Source organism: Aotus nancymaae, unplaced genomic scaffold, assembly GCF_030222135.1.
Source record: "Aotus nancymaae isolate 86718 unplaced genomic scaffold, 86718_ANA_hifiasm-v0.15.2.pri h1tg000048l, whole genome shotgun sequence".
Lineage (NCBI taxonomy): Eukaryota > Metazoa > Chordata > Mammalia > Primates > Aotidae > Aotus > Aotus nancymaae.
In genome coordinates this window covers 6,401,504-6,419,004 of record NW_026988462.1, presented here as the reverse complement: position 1 = coordinate 6,419,004, position 17,501 = coordinate 6,401,504, and the positions used below count along the sequence as shown (strand labels likewise).

Below are 17,501 nucleotides of genomic sequence, written 5' to 3'. Positions count from 1 at the left end.
TGATCTTGAACTTCCAAGTCTAGATGTAGAAGCAAACCTCACATAACCATTACCACATTGGTTCTAACTTCCTTCTTCTGGGGGTCTCATCTTGAAGGCTTATCTGGGAGATCACCAAGTTAGCTGCTGTGGGATCTCTCTTCCCTGGTTGGTCACGTGAGGTAGTCACCAGCTTCTATGCCAGGATTAGTCACTAGATTGTGGGGATATCAAAAGTAACTTCACCTGGGGAAAGACTGGCTATCCTTTCTACCTGTTCAATACAGATTCAGAAAATAGCAATTGTTTGGAAACTCAGCAGAAAATAGCATGTCAGTTTAAGAGATTATTTTTCAGACTGAGGTTATTATTTTTTTACATGTATATATATTTTAATATACACATTGAGTGCCCAAAAGATGGGAATTGATGCACACAAATTAAAAAACAATAATCCTCAAAAGACAAACAATAATCTGCAAAACATCATTTATTCCTTTTTAATAAGTTTTCACTTCTTAATAACATGAGATTAAAACTAATCATTAAAAATATTATAATTAACAATGTTAAATCCTAAGCAAGATACAATGTCAAAGAATTTTAGAAGAGAATTTAATGCACAAATTAACATCTAAGGATTTTAGGATTAGAAGGAAATTTAATGCACAAAGGAAAGATGTTACTGCATTTTATCCCATTTCTGAATGTTAGCTTTATAAAAAGCATATCTATTAAAATCATACATGCAGTTTTTCTAATACTGAAGATGTGATCATAAAGCGATCTGTTCATTTTCTTCAAGGTTGAATTCTTCCCCCATCATTGAGAAATATAGGTCAAAGTATTTGGTGACATTTTCTGAGTTTATTTGCATTATATTCAATGTAAATACCAACTTTTTATTCTGTTGGTTTATCCTACCTTAATATTTGTTAAAATGCATTCCTAATTAATTTACTGAAAGGTCAGAAAATGCTAGAAAATTCTATTTGTCTTACACGAACTACAAAATTAGGAAATTATTTCTCTTAGGAAGACATTATAAAACACAATAGTAAAAAGTTGCCCACACTATAGATAAAAGTAGCTAAGTATAATTGATTACTATTTTTTTCTACCTAAGACAGATCTTGCTTTAACCAAATCTTATGAGAATATGATATATGAGAATTCTGACATACCTGAAAGATAAGCTAGAGGTGGTTATTTGCTTTATATAATTATTCATAATAGTTCACCTATAAAAAGTAATTTCTCCTGGTGCTTTCAACATATCATTGATTTATACATCACTTTTCAGGAACATATGTACCATGCACAATTATATCTTTATTTTAAAATATTTATCTTTTGGTTTAAAAGCAAGATTTTAAAATGTGTTCCCCAACTATCCTGAGCTCAGAACATAAACCTTCCAGAATGGAGCATGTGAAAGATACAGTGCTGTATTTTCCATGAATATTGTTAATGACAGGAATTGGGAGGTATGCATATGGCTGTGGCTAAAAAGCCCAAGCAGGGCTTTACGCCCAAGAAGGACTCCGGGCTATCTTGATCTTCACCACTGAGCATGCTCTCAGATGCACCTGTAACTTTATGAGATTCAAACTCAAATTCAGTTCCAATTGGGCTTCGTCCATTTATCTGCCTTTACCAATCCTACTGCAGGGGTAAACTGGTTCTTGGTGAATCTTGCAACCTCTGGACCTCCCTTATGTAGAAGGCAGCTCCAGGGCCCTCTTAACACCCATTCTTTACGGACATTCATTCCAGTAGAGAGAGGCCCCGACAGACAAACCACGCCCTAGAACTTCAGTCTCACTCCTGATGCACAGATACCAGATATGAGCAGATGAAATTTGTCTGAAAATCTCAAGAGCCATTAACTTCTGTGAAGTGGGGCCCATCATGATAAGTCTGAACATCGTAGTAAAGATTGCCTCATTCTTATTTCTCATGATCTGATGATTGTATAGCAGAACATAACCACTTAATTCTGAATTGTCATGTTTTGTACAGATGGTTTGCTTCCAAATGATAAGACTTAATTGATCAGCATTCATAAGTAACTGTGAGTATACTGCAGCATTGATGAATCTAACATCAGTGCTTAAAAATATGCCAAGTGCATTATGTAGGAATAATTTTTCGTCTGGGGCTACCTAGCAAAGAAATTGGTTCAGAATTAGCCAAAGAGACCTCAGAGTAATGGGACTCAAGTCAGATTGTCTCATGTTCAGGTTTATAGTCTTGCCAGCCTTCAGTCAGCCTTCCTTGGAAAGAGTAATTCTATATTTATTAATAGGTTTAGAATAGTATATCAAGTCACCAGGAAGCTCTATAATTTTATTATCTTCTCTATTTATCACTATAGCATCAATGTGTATCCAGCTATTGAATCCTGTAATATAGGTCTACTGTTTAAAATTGCAGATTTTAAGTAAAATCCGTAAAATCAAATTTACACTATAGAGCAGAGTTAATCCTTCATTTAGTCATTCTTCATCCTATATAGAAAATAAGGCTAATTCTCATCTTCTAAGCTGGAAAGGAAAAGATAGAGAAAAGAAAAAGAAGCCCAAGGAAGATAATCAGGAGGGTGCCTAGAAGCAGAGATGTTTATAATTAAAAGAAATCCTGGAGATTCATCTAACACCTCCCACCTCCCACCTTCATGCCATCACCAATAAAGACACTGGGGCTAAGAAAGATTGACGCATGGTCTTGGCCAGGTCTCAAATTGCACTGATCTGCAAATGTAAATGACTTCCCTGGATCAATATTTTGGGATTTTTTGTTTGTCTTTTAAAACACTTTCAGAACAGGAGGAGGCTTAATATGGGCAATTATTATCAGATACCACAAATTGTCAGGTCTACCTTTATTTGAAGATAGAGGTAGTACCAAGCACTTTAGTTTGGGTTTGTTAAACAAACAAGCAAAGTGGAAACTATAGCTAAGCATCTTCTGAATGAGGTCATTATCACTGTAGAAGAACTTATGTCAAAGATCGTCAACTCAAAAAGGAACAGTGAGGATTCGTTCCTTTATTGTCAGCAACAGAACTATGTATGGCTTGGCCAGCCTCTTCTCTTGGGTAAGGGATGAGAGCACCCTAGGCTTCTTCTGTGTATCTCTTGCTGCTTAAGTGTGTCTCCATTAGGGGTGTATATCCTTTTCGAAGTCTTCTATATTGAAGAAAAGCCAGGAGCACAAAAAGACCAACCAAAGCCACCAGCGTTCCCATGACCACTGAGAGGGTTGTGGGCCAACCTGGAGTTTCTTCAACTGAAACTAAAGCAGAAGAGAAGGGTCCCAGTCAGGATTTTCATCAGCTGAATACTTTCAGAAGAGAAAAAGAGTAAGCACATTTGCCTTTCTCATGCTTTTTTGTTGATAAAGCAAAACTACTCTTGCTAGACTAAAATTTATCTTCTCCTTTCTCACCATTTATCATATCCACAATTGTTTTTCTTGGAGAAGTCGGAAATGGCATCCCATTACTTAGATACAGCTTATTGCATTTTAAAAATTTGTTACAATAAATGCTTATGCGGAAGAAACCCTCAAAGGAAGAATGTAACTACTTTTGTGAGTTAGAAACTCATTTGTAAAAGTGCATGCTAAAATGGCATCTAGGGAACTGCAAAATATACAACCTTCCGGTGGAGAAATTCTGCTATTGTCTCAAACTTTTTTATAGGATGATAAACCTGTGAGAGGGATCCGACTGGTTATTATAACAGGAGACGTTCGATACCCGATGCAGGTGATATTTACACCCATTCAAATAGTTGTGAATAAAATCTAAATCTCCCACATGATAAATCCAATCTACTCAAATATATGTTATAAGCACTCTTCCACAAAATTAATGAAGTTCATTTTTTGTTGTTTTTGTTTTGTTTTGTTTTGTTTTGTTTTGTTTTTTTGAGATAGGGTTTCGCTCTTTTGCCCAGGCTGGAATGCAGTGGTGCGATCTCAGCTCACTGCACCCTCCACCTCCTGGGTTCAAGTGATTCTCCTGCTTCAGCCTCCTGAGTATCTGGGATTACAGGCATCTGCCACCATGCCCAGCTAATTTTTGTACTTTTAGTAGAGACAGGGTTTCACCACATTGGCCAGGCTGGTCTCAAACTCCTGACCACAGGTGATCCACCTGCCTTGGCCTCCCAAAGTGCTGGGATTACAGGTGTGAGCCACCACACCTGACCGAATTTCATGTTTAGTATACGTATGCCTATTTGTCATTTCTTTAAAAATTCTCTTCTCTTTGGCCAACTGTTCTTAAATTCAGCTCCTCTGAATTTATTCTATACCTTACACTCACCTAAATATAAGATTCTCTTTCTAGTCCTTTTTCTCCAATCCCACAGGACGACCTGACCTGTCCCGATGGGATTCCTCCAAGAGGATTTTAATCTTTCTCCTCCTGCTTCAATCCAGCAGCACCTATTGCCAACTTCACCTTCTTAAAATACAGATATTTTTATTCTGCCATTTCTGTTCAAGACCCAAAAATGATTGCCTTTTGCTATTATCCAAATCCTCTGCCTACCTTTTTTTTTTTGAGACAGAGTCTCACTCTGTCGCCAGGCTGGAGTGCAGTGGCGAGATCTTGGCTCACTGCAACTGCCACCCAGGCTCAAGCAATTCTCTTGCCTCAGCCTCCTGAGGAGCTGGGACCACAGGCGTGTGCCACCATGCCCAGCTAATCTCTGTATCTTTAGTAGAGATGGGGTTTCACCACATTGGCCGGAATGGTCCCAATCTCTTGACTTTATAATTCACCCTCCTCGGCCTCCCAAAGTGCTGGGATTACAGGCATGAGCCACCGCGCCCGGCCCTCTGCCTAGCTTTTTAAAAAATTATGTTTTAGAAATTGTGGTAACATACATGTAACATAAATTTGGCCCCTTGACCATTTTTAAATATGCAGTGCAGTAGCATTAAGTACATTCACATTATTGTGCGACCATCATACCACCATCCATTCCCAGAATTTTTTCATCTTGCAAAACTGATACGTTGTGCCCACCAAACGTTCTCCCCTCCCAACCCCTGGTAACCACCCGTCTTCTGCCTCTATAAATTTGATTATCTCATAGTCTCATATAAGTGGAGCCATGCAATATTTGTCCTTTCATGTCTGGCTTATTAAACGTAGCTTAATGTCCTCAAGATTCATCCATGTTGTGGCATGTATCAGAATTTCCTTCCTTTTTGAGACTGAATAATATTCCATTGTATGTATATGCCACATTTTGTTTATTCATTCATCCACTGATGGACCCTTGGGTTGCTTCTACCTTTTGGCTATTGTGAATAATGCTGCTATGAACGTGGGTGTGCAAATATTTCTTCTAGACCTTGCTTTCAGTTCTTTTAGGTATACCCGGAAGTGTAATTGCTGGGTCATATGGTAATTCTTTGTTCAATTTGTTTTTAAGAATCCCCATACTGTTTTCCAGAGTGGCTGCACCATTTTACCTTCTCACCAGCAATACACAAGGATTCCAACTTCTCTGCAGCCTCAGCAACACTTGTTATTTTCAATTTTTTTGATAGTAGTCATTCCAGTGGGTGTGAGGTGGTATCTTATTGGGGTTTCTGCCTGGCATCTAAGGCCTTCTGTACCTAGGCTCTTAATTCGAGGTCATCCTCTGTTCCAGCATCCCACTACAACCAGGCTTGAAAGACTCAGGTCAGAGAGAGAGAGAGATTGAGCTCTGAAATCATCTTGATTACCTTTTAGGCTGAGGCTTTGGGTAGATAGGCTGTGTGATTTTCAGCTTCTTGATTAAGTTTTTTTAAAATTATTATTATTTTTTGAAACAGGGTCTCACTCGGTTGCCCAGACTGGAGTGCAGTGGCACAAACAGGGATCACTGTAGCCTCTACATCCTGGGCTCAAGTGATTCTCTCACCTCAACCTCCTGAGTAGCTGAAATTACAGGCATGCACCACCATGCCTGGCTAATGTTATTTGAATTTTAGTAGAGACATATCTCAGTATGTTGCCAGGTTCCTAAGATTCTTTAAATGGCATTGTGGAGCCATATTGGGGCCTGGGCCAAAAAGAAAAATATGTGCCCTGTATATACTTATCAAAATATCCTCCTATATGTTGAACCAAGTGGGAAAAGTTAATAAAAAAATCCACAACCTTAAAACATGACTTTAAGAACAGTAGCTAATGAAACATACACACAGAGTCCCATGTAGACCAATCTGCTGGTAGGCCAATCAAGGACAACCCTTACAAACCTGACATCGGGGGTGGTACGGGCTAAACTGGAAATGACTGATTCACTTAGAAGATGATGTGGATGTGCAAAACAAACAAAATCTGCCTTTATTCAAAATTTTGACGGTGTATTATTATTCACTGTTTTTTGCATTAATTTTCATTTTCTAAAATATATATTATATTATTACTTTCCTTGAGTACAGAGTTTTCTGGCCTCCCCTTGAATTTTGTCCTCAAGGCAAATGTTGTACTTTCCTCACCCCAATCCCAGTCCTGCCCTCAAGGAATAATCTCTAAATCCAGCTAGTTTCTGTACAATGTCGCTAGTTCATTTTTACTTCATTGGTTAGAGATTTCAAACAACCATAGGGTGGTTTTCTATTAATCCAATTAATTCAGAGAGAATTATCAAGTCAGGTGTAAGAGTATATAATTCCTCTGTGCAATAAGACCTATTAAAAACTTTGAGTTTTCTAAAACAAGAATCAGCTCATTAGTCCCTTTCTGATTTATTTTTAGACAGAGTTTTGCTCTTGTTGCCCACGCTGGAGTGTAATGGCGTGATCTCGGCTCACCACAACCTCCACCTCCTGCGTTCAAGAGATTCTCCTGCCTCAGCCTCCCAAGTAGCTGGGATTACAGGCATGTGCCACCATGCCTGTATTTTTAGTAGAGATGGGGTTTCTCCATGTTGATCAGGCTGGTCTCAAACTCCTGACCTCAGGTGATGTGCCCACCTCAGCCTCCCAAAGTGCTGGGATTACAGACGTGAGCCACCATGCCTGGCCTCCGATGTTTAATTGGTAATTTAAAGGCTTGTTTGGCTAAATACATATATGCTAGAAAAATGGTCAACAAACTTAACTAGACCTGAAAGCTTCAGTTAAAGATCATGGTTTACATTAAAAAGAAAGAAAGCTAGCTCCTTTAGAAGATGAATGAATCACCCATTTAAAAGTTGTGTTAGTTACCTGGCAGCTCAATGGCATAGCTGTAGCCAAGTTGGTCTGCAGTTAAAAAGAGTTCCTCATTAGTCACCGGAGGGAAGAAAGGAACCATGTTGTACATCCGATTGTGACCAATAGGTGCCAGCTCCTGAGGCCAGGCATCTGTAGGAGGATTGAATCTTTTCATCCACTCATCAAAGATGGCATCAGTAAAGGAATGAAGAACCTGCAAGGCAGTGGAGCACAGTGTTTAACATGAATCTGTCTGTTCCAATCACACCAACCTGACTGGAGCTTTCTCTAAAGTGGAATGACTTTATCTGGACATGGGATCTTCTGTATACCCAATCCAGCCTTAATGGAATACACATTAGCATTTTTTAGTTAAGTTTTCAACGATGTATGGACCTATCTCTCCAAGCAGGATTATAAACCCCTTTGTCAAGTGAGCAAATGAAATGAAAGTTCATGTTGGATTTAACATTGGTTGCAGAATGAAAGTTTGAGGCCTTCAACATATATGTGTTAATTATGAAATTCAGAAAAAGGCAAGTATGATAAGATATATGTTCTAGTATTGAGATTATTTGGTTTAACAGGAGAAAAAGACAAGGTTGCGTTCACAGGTCAAGTATCCTGAATCTGAAAATTTAAAATCTGAAATGCCCCCAAATCTGAAACTTTTTGAATGCCAACATGATACTCGAAGGAAATGCTCATTGGAGCATTTTGGATTTTTTTGGATTTGGGATGCTTAACTGGTATAATGCTAGTATTCCAAAATCTGAAAAAATTCAAAATTCCAAACACTTTTGGTCCCAAGCATTTCAGATAAGTATCAATATTATACTATAAAGGAACAGTAAATTTTTCTCACCAGGAATACTCTTCTATCTACTCATTTCATAACCTCTCACTTGAATTCTTGGTGTTATGCCAGCAAAAGAAAGTCTAAAAATGTAATGCACAAAGTGCTCATTTCCATTTTCTCAAGGAAGCCATTAAAGTCCTTTTAAAATCTACCAATTACTATATGTTTAAATATATTAACAGTAAAATTTCCACATTGATAGCCTTGATTTTGTAACATGATACTCATATGAGAATTCAGCCCCACCTTGATGCTCACAGTTAGAGTTCCTCGTTCCTTCCTGGACAGTAAGTTGAAGGAGCTCAGGGGCAGTGTCTTTTTTTCATTCTCCCTGGATCCCCAGAGCTTGTCACCCCAGGGTGTCTCACATGGAGAAAAGGAGGTACTTATTTCAGTAAATACTTATTCAATGTATTCATTCCTCCATTCACCACTGTACCCTGTACCTCATTTACTGATCAAATGATACTGTAACTTGTTGTTTATATATCAATTTCCCCTAATAAGTCCCTAACTCCTTAAGGTCTCAGATAAGGACTTTTCACCTTTGAAGTCTCAGGCTTCGCATACAACCTGGATGGAGTCAATGTTTACTAGCTATGTGTAGGCTGATGACAGTGTCATGCAGCTTTATTTACATAAACAGTTTGTGCAAGTAAACAGAGTGTCTAGGGATGTACAAAAATATATTTTCCAAAGAAGGCCACACAATGTTAGTTTCAATGCGTTTCTGGAATCTTGCCACTCCCTCGTCGAAGGTTGGCTTCAACTGGGCTTCCCTTGAAACTTGGTGAGTTTCTGACTCTTATATAACCAATAAAATGCAGCAGAAGTGACCTTTTGTGACTTTCAAGGTTAAATCATAAAGTGTGTTGCAGCTTCTATCTTGTGTCTGAGCCCTGAACCATCAAATAAGCAGTCCAGCTACCCTGAGGCAGCCATGTCGTGAGGAAGCCCAAACCAACTCATATAGAGTGACCATAATGGGGAGGCTCAAGATTTCAGGAAGAAAAACAGATGGCGGGCCAGTCCACAGTCCGCAGCTGTGATTCCTCCAACACCTATCACCATCTGACTACAACTGCACCGAAAGATGCTAAGCTAGCACTGCCTAGTCAAGCCCTTCCAAAATTCCTGACCCACAGAAATGGTGAGAAATGAAATGGTCACCTTCAAGCCACTGAGTGTTTGGGTGATCTGTTATGCAGCAACGGATAAGCACAATAAAGGAAAAAAGCCCAAGGAAGGGAGTTCCATGGTCCCCTTCTCTTGTTTGGAGACACAAACTTTAATAGACATTTTGTTTGTAGTTCTTAAATTCTCAGTGTGAGCTGAACTGGGACCCACTGCCCCACGCAGAAGTGGTCCATTTCTGGAGGCAGGGGAGAAAGGAAGGGGTAAAATGGGAAGAGCCCCATTCTTCCTCAGTATTGGGGAGACTAGGGATGCCACCCCCTTCTCCTGGCTCCTTCTGAGTTCCAGGCAGGAGAACAGATGGAATGTCAGGCCTGAGACTTCTCCACACTGCTACCCCACTGGGTTGGAGGGAAGCTAAGAGACCCAGACAGACAATGAGAAGGCAGTGGTGGTAAAAGGAAGGTAGTGATGCAGCTTGAGATGAATAAAACACAGCCTGTGGAGCTGATAATCCAGGATCACGGAGGTCTGTAAACCTCAACAGTGGACAACAACAACATGGCAGTGGGAAGGTAGAGAAGATAATATACATTAGGCACTGAGCACACAGTGCCTTTCTTGTAGGAAACAGTTATTCAGTGGTTGCTATCACTATGACTATACCATCAGTACTATTATTAACTTGGGACAAGGACTTATGGAAGAAAAATGAAGGAACTTGCATTTTGCAGGTGGGTAGGGCCTGGAAGCACCTCTGAATTCACACACACTATACATACAGCCAATGAAGAGCTGGGCATTTAGGAATCCATGTGGCACATGACTAGCACTTTCTGATAAGTAAATTAATGAATATTTATTAGTGTTTGCTCAATGTCAAATACTATTACCCATAATGACATATTGAATCCTCAGACACCCTGATTTGGTGGATATCATTTGTTTGCTCAGGCTACTGTAACAAAGTACTACAGACTGGGTGGCTTAGACAACAGGCATTTGTCTTACAGCTGGAGACAGTGTGTCTCACTTCTAGGCAGCTGGAAGTCCAAGACTAAGATGTCAGTGGGGTTGGTTCCTTCTAAGCGCTGTGAGGGAAAATGTGTTCCAGGTTCACTCCTACCCTTTCGGGCTTTGCTGACAATCTTTGGCATTCTTTGCCTTGTAGATCTCCGTCTTCACCCTCATGTAGTGTTCTCCCTGTGGACGAGTCTCTATGTCCAAATTTTCCCTTTTTATAGGGACACAACTCACACTAGATCAGGGACATTTTAATGTAACAAACTACATCTGCAACGATCCTATTTCCAAACAAGGTAACATTCTGAGTTACTAGCTAGTAAGACTTTGACATATGAATTTTTGTGTGTGGGGGGCGGGGTACAATTCAGCCTATAACATTATTACCCTGCTTTATAGATGGGGTATATAAGGCACAAAAGTGTTAAGCAACTTACCTAAGGTCACACAGTTAATATATGGTAGAGTAAGAATTTGAACCCAGGAAGTCTGGTTCTAAAGTGAGAGTTCTTAATCCACGTACACCAGCGCTCCCCAACCTTTTTGGCACCAGCGACTGGTTTTTGTGGAAGACAACTCTCACAGACTGGGGGCAGGAAGTGGGCAGGGAGATGGTTTTAGGATGAAATTGTTCCACCTTAGATAATTAGGCATTAGTTAGAATCTCATAAGGAGTGTGCAACTTAAATCCCTCCCAGGTACAGTTCACAATAGGGTTGCCACAATAAGGTTTGCAACCTAGATCCCTCTCAGGCGCAGTTCACAATAGGGTTAGATTCCCTTATGAGAATCTAATGCTGATGATCTAACAGGAGGCAGAGGTCAAGCCATAATGCTCAATCACCTACCATTCACCTGCTGTGCGGCCCAGTTCCTAAGAGGCCACAGGCCAGTACGGGTCCATGGCCCAGGAGTTGGGGACCCTTGCTCTACACCACCACACTGTATTACAACCTTCAGAACCAACTAGAATAAGAAAAATTGATTTCGAAGACATATTCTCAAATCTTAACAATGCAGAAAGAGTATAGTTTGATCTATGAATCCTAAACTATGAACTTTTAGATACTGTCTGAGTTCAAGTCAGAGATCAAATTGTGACGACAGAGACAAGAGGCTATCAGGACATAATGAAGATGCAGATTCAGTGCTGTAAGGGCAAATAACTTACAGAAAGTATCATAATTCACCCAGGGAAGTCTGTAAATAATAAAGGAGAAGACAAGATTCTAAAGCAATTAATAATCTGGAGAGATTTTTTTTAAAATAGGGGAAAATAATAAGAAGAAATTGAAACTGTAGATCTCAAGAGGGCTATAAAACATACAATAAATACTGTAGTAAGACTGGACACAGTGGTTCATGCCTGCAATCCCAGCACTTTGGGAAGCTGAGGCAAGAGAATCGCGTGAACCCAGGAGTTTGAGACCAGCTTGGGCAAGAGAGAGAGAGACCCCATTTCTACAAAAATTTAAAAATTAGCTAGGCATGGTAGTGTGCGCCTATGGTCCCAGCTACTCAGGAGGCTGAGATGGGAGGATCATTTGAGCCTTGGAAGTCAAGGCTACAGTGAGCTATGATTGTGCCACTGCACTCCAACCTGAGTGACAGAGCTAGATCCTGTCTCAACAACAACAAAGCTCCAGTAAGAACTATATACAGGGTGCCCAATTTATAAAATGTAAGGTGTTTTTAAAGTTTGTGCTGAGAAAATGCAAAGAATACAATGAACAAAATGCTGCAAGCAATAACACATCTACAAGCTAAAAGGAAAAGGTAGTTTTGTTAAAATTGTGGACGTCATTCCTCAATAAGATATCTTGAATTGCTCTTGAGAAATTAATTGTATCTTTGTTAGATACAAGTTTAAAATGAGCTCAGTTAATATCTCTGTAAAGGGTCAAATGTCATTTGAGGGTAGGAAGCAAAAGCAGAAGTTAAATGAAAGTACATCATTGGACCGGGCATGCTGGCCCACACCTGTAATCCCAGCACTTTGTGAGACTGAGGCAGGTGGATCACCTGAGGTCAAGAGTTTGAGACCAGCCTAGCCAATAGGGTGAAAACCCATCTCTACTAAAAATACAAAGCATTACCTGGGTGTGGTGGTGGGCACCTGTAATCCCAGCTATTCAGGAGGCTGAGGCAGGAGAATCACTTGAACCCAGGAGGTGGAGGCTGCAGTGAGCCGAGATCATGCCACTGCACTTCAGCCTGGACCATAGAGTGAGACTCCATCTCAATAAATAAATAAATGTGTATCATTGGTTCCTTTCATCTGCTCGAGGGCTACATAGCCATGGTTTTGTTTTAGAAATTGAGTACTTCAGAAATGAGGTTCCAAATTATAGTATATAAACCTATCTTTTTCCAACAAAATGAGGATAGGTACAGAAAGGGGAAAAAAACACTGAATTTCAAAGTAGAGGCCATATTGAAAAAAAATGTGATTACATAGGCTTTCAAGGTAAAATTTTTTAATGTAACCTGTGCAGAAGAAAGTAATCAATCAACTTATGTTGCACCTGTGGGCATAAAGAAAATAAAATACAAGAAAGTGTGCTTTCTTTTTTCCAGCTCATTGGAGGACAGAGTTACTATCAAAGGGCCTTAGCTTAGATGACTATAAATTCGGATTCCCACCACTCTGATGAAATAAGAAAAGCTTCTGCATCTGAAGAAAGGAACCATGGAAATATGAGGCTGGCTGCAAAGATGCGTCTACATCATTAAAGACCAGCACACTGTAGCTTTCACCACTTGAGTTCGTGCATTACTGCCCAGAAAGCATCCTGTGTCATCAGACCAGATCTTATTGTGGTGACATGCTATTGCTCTGGTCCTCTGAGAGTCAGAACTAAGTGACAATTCAAATGTGATCACTTAAAAGCCACATAACAGATACCAGGTCCATACGGGAACATACACAGGTCCATACAGGAACTCTAATCTAAAACTTAAAGTAGAAGGCATACTTTAAAAAGTTGGGTCAGAATTTTTAAACGAGAGAATTCTTAATGGTAATTTCTAAAAACATATTTCATCATGCTTGTTATTTTAGGGAAATATTTATAATTGTCTTGTTCTACCAAGGATTTGAAAACACACATAATTGGGATGCTGGTTTCACATTGCCCTAAATAGGCCATATGTAATAGACATGAAATGGTTAAACAACACCCAAGCCTCTATTTAATTATCTAAGCTCTGCCACAATGAGGTGGGTACTACACAGAGAGAATATTTCAGTGACAGACGAGAAACAGTCTCCTATGGACTCAATGTGTGTGTCCCCCCGACAAATTCATATTTTCAAATCCCAACCCCAATGTGATGATAATAGGAAATGGGGCCTTTGGGGAATAATTAAGCCACAAGGATGGAGTTCTCATGAATGGAATTAGTGCCCTTACTAAAGAGATCCAGAGAGCTCCTTTTCCCTTGAGCCATGTGAGGACAAGCAAGAAAATGGCCTTTGTGAGCCAGGAAGAAGCTCCTCACCACACACTGAATCTGCTAGTGCCTTGATCTCCAACCTCCCAGCCTCCAGAACTGTGAGAAATAAATGTTGTTTAAGCCACACAGTCTCTGGTATTTTTGTTTGGGCAGCCTGAATGGACTAGGACCCAGTCACAGAAGAAGGAAAAAAAAGACATTGGAGCAATAACAGCATCTTCCAGGCAGGGTGCAGCAAGGTGGTGCATGTTTCCCATTTTGCTATAATTTTCTCTCCCTATGTTTCCTTACCCATTCTTTTATAGCACCCTGAGCGGGCAAAACAAAGTCTTTCTCAGGCATTTTGGAGGAGTTATATAAGGAACACATCCTCCTACACAGACTTGTATGATAGCCTTGTATATTATACGTGTGTAAAAATGTACACAATATACAAGCTCTAACAGCATGCATACAAAAAGAAATATCAAGAGAATTAGAAATGCCAATTCTAAACCCTTGAGAAAAAAAGCTTATTCTTCAAGAATTAAACTCTGAACAGATGGAGAGGACTACAGGAAGATTCTGCTAGGTCAACTTTAAAAGAATTGACCAGTTCAACATGCATCATAAGCTGACATTACAGGTTGGAGAGACAGAACCAAGGTGATGCTAGAAGAGATTCTAGATAGAGAATAAGCTACCTCCCAGGCCGTTCGTGGCTACAGAATCATGAAAACACTAGGCGAGAGGAACTCAGTTCAATGCTAGAACCATCTTATATTTGTATGTAAGTTGTAGTTTGTCATTATATTCGTACTTTATCAAGAATGAGTTACATATAATTTGTAGCTTTAGTTCTTCTCAGTAGAGTATGCATTTATCCTTATATAAAGTCTAGAGTTGAAGAGAACCCATTCAGGTGACATTTAGCACCTGTGAAATTAAAGAAAACAAGCCAGCCCCAAGCCTAGTCCATAGAAATCCTGCCACCCTGGGGAACAAGAGAGGGGTCCAGATACCCTCTCTGATACCTCAACTCTTATAAAACTCATCAAGATGTTATGCTGCTTAGGAGGTAGTAACTGTATACCTGCTGTTTAAAAACTATATTAAATAAGTAAACATGGCATTTAAAAAGCATAAACACATGTTCATGATAAAACCAATGACTATCATTTCAAAGGCCATGCAAAATTATTCAGATCTGCCCTTCCCCAATTAGTGTTAATTCCTATTAATATGATCTAACAGGACTTAATTTCCTCAGCTATAATTAAAGCAATTGTGAAGAGACTGAGTTAAGAATTATCTGAACTGACAAAAGACAAAATTGTAGTTGAAAGATTGAACACGGGGAGATTTTTGAAATAGGAAACTTTTCTTTTCTTTTTTTGAGACGGAGTCTCACTCTGTCACCCAGGCTGGAGTGCAGTGGCACAGTCTCAGATTACTGCAACCTCCGTCTCCCAGTTTCAAATGATTCTCCTGCCTCAGCCTCCTGAGTAGCTGGGATTACAGGTGCCCGCCACCACACCCAGGTAATTTTTGTATTTTCAGTAGAGACATGGTTTCACCGTGTTGGTGAGGCTAGTCTCAAACTCCTGACCTTGTGATCCACCTGCCTTAGCCTCCCAAAGTGCTGGGATTACAGGCATGAGCCACCGCACCCAGCTGGAAACTATTTTTATAAATCTCCACTCAGTCACTTACTGGTTGGTGTGACCTTGACACATTTTTTAGCCTCTCTAAACTTTATTTTCCCTGTGTTTAAAACAAGGAGAGTAGTTTACCATACACGATTTTGTTCATTTAAAAGACGAGCTTTGCATGACATCTCACATAGGGACCATCACAGAATAGGTGTACAATAATAGGACACTCTCCTCACAAAATGTATGGAGAATCAACTAAGTACCAGGTACTGTTCTGGAGGCCGAATATGTTTTCAGTGATCACATTCATTTTCCATAAACTAATAAAACCTACAAAATACATCTTTATGATCAGATTGTTAGGTTTTCCAGGAAAATAAAATATTAAAAGAGAATGTTGTATTTTGTTACTCACGTACACAGAGAACAAATTACTCTCACTAATTCTAACTTTTTTGGAATCTTTATGGTTTTTTTTTCTTTTTTCAGAAGTCATGATCACAAACAAAAGTTATGAACAGACAGATCACAGAAAAGGAGATGCAAATGGATGTGTTTTTTTAATGTATGAAAAGATGCCGGACTTCACTTCTTTTTTTTTTTTTTTGAGACTCAGTTTTGCTCAGTTGCCCAGGCTGGAGCACAATGGCACAATCTTGGCTCACTACAACTTCTACATCCTGGGTTCCAGCGATTCTCCTGTCTTAGCCTCCCAAGTAGCTGGGACTACAGGCACCCACCACCACACCCAGCTAATTTTTGTATTATCAGTAGAGATGAGGTTTCACCATGTTGGCCAGGCTGGTCTTGAACTCCTGACCTCAGGTTATCCACCCACCTGGGCCTCCCAAAGTGCTGGGATTACAGGTGTAAGCCACTGCACCTGGACTGGACTTCGCTTATAACAAGAGAAATGCAAATTAAAATTCACTGAAATGCCTTTTCACCTATCAGGTTGACAGAGATGAAAAAGCATGATGACACAGGGACAAAGAGCATAATGAGAGGGAATGATGGGGGAACTGTGTTTCTGACACACAGGTGACACACAGGTATTAGGAGAGAATATTGTGCAATCTTCTAGAGGTAATTCTGTAACATTTATCAAATTTCAAATGCATTGTTTTACCCTTTAAGCCAGGGATTCTATTCTCTTTACTTACCTTGCATGTTCAAGGACATTTGTTGTAGCATTGCAAAGCAAAAGATTAGATATCACCTAAATATCCATCAATAAAAAATAGTTTAAAATCTTAAATTTAAATTTAAATTTAAAATAACACATTTCAGGATAAATCCATGCAACAGAATACAATACAGCTATAAAAAACAAATAAGAAAGCCCTTCGTGAACTGAAGTGATTTGAAATACATTTTTTAAAAAGTAGGGGGAAGGCAAAGGGACAGAAGGGTCTATAATATGCTACCATGTAGATAAATATATTAACATATTTGTGTATTTATAAAATATATCTGGAAAATTTGAAAAAAATGTTTATTGTTGCTGGAAGATGGTAGTAATAATATGGACCTCATTTTACACATTTTGCATTTTGAAACTTTTATATGCACTAAGATTTTAAGATAAAAAAATTAGAAAACTATGCAACAACCTAAAACTTAAATAAATTAAGTGATAATGAAATATTATATGTAATAGGTGCCCTATACAGATGGCCTTCTGTATCCAATTTTAAGTAATCTAGACATGATTTAGAATATACAAAAGGATGTTCATACCTCATATGCAAATTTTATATAAGGCACTTGAGTAGCCACAGATTTTGGTACCCATGGAGGGGTCCTAGAACTAATGCCCTCAAGATATTGAGGGACAACTATAATTGCAACTGTATAAAACATGCAAGAATATGAAAGGAAACAAAAAGAAAAATTGAGATGGAATTACAGGCATTTAAAAACTTTTTTCACCAATATTTCTGTAATTACAAATGACCTAAAAATCATAAAACCACCAAAAATAAAAATTTCACACAAACCAATGTTATTTTAATTTTTAAAAATCTTAGTCTAATTATGATTTTTCATATTCAAAGAAAAGCAAAATGGATCTATCTTTAAATGCTTCACTTTTGGGAAGAAAAAAGCAATGCCCTATTGATATGGTTTGGCTGTGTCCCACTCAAATCTCATCTTGAATTTTAGCTCCCACAATCCCACATGGTGTGGGAGGGACTTGGTGA

General features: G+C 39.1%; 1 protein-coding gene across 2 annotated transcripts in view; it reads right to left on the bottom strand.

Annotated features, from left to right (window-relative positions):
* Positions 1-454: 454 nt before the first annotated feature.
* The window catches only part of DCT (dopachrome tautomerase), a 43,131-nt gene continuing 26,084 nt past the window's right edge, over positions 455-17,501 (bottom strand). For both annotated transcript variants that reach the window (XM_064362234.1, XM_064362235.1), the window contains 2 exons: positions 7,204-7,405; positions 455-3,276 (listed from right to left, as the gene is read on the bottom strand). In XM_064362234.1, coding sequence (XP_064218304.1) covers positions 3,098-3,276; positions 7,204-7,405 — 381 coding nt within the window. In that variant the 3' untranslated portion in view covers positions 455-3,097. The remainder of the gene's footprint in view (positions 3,277-7,203; positions 7,406-17,501) is intronic.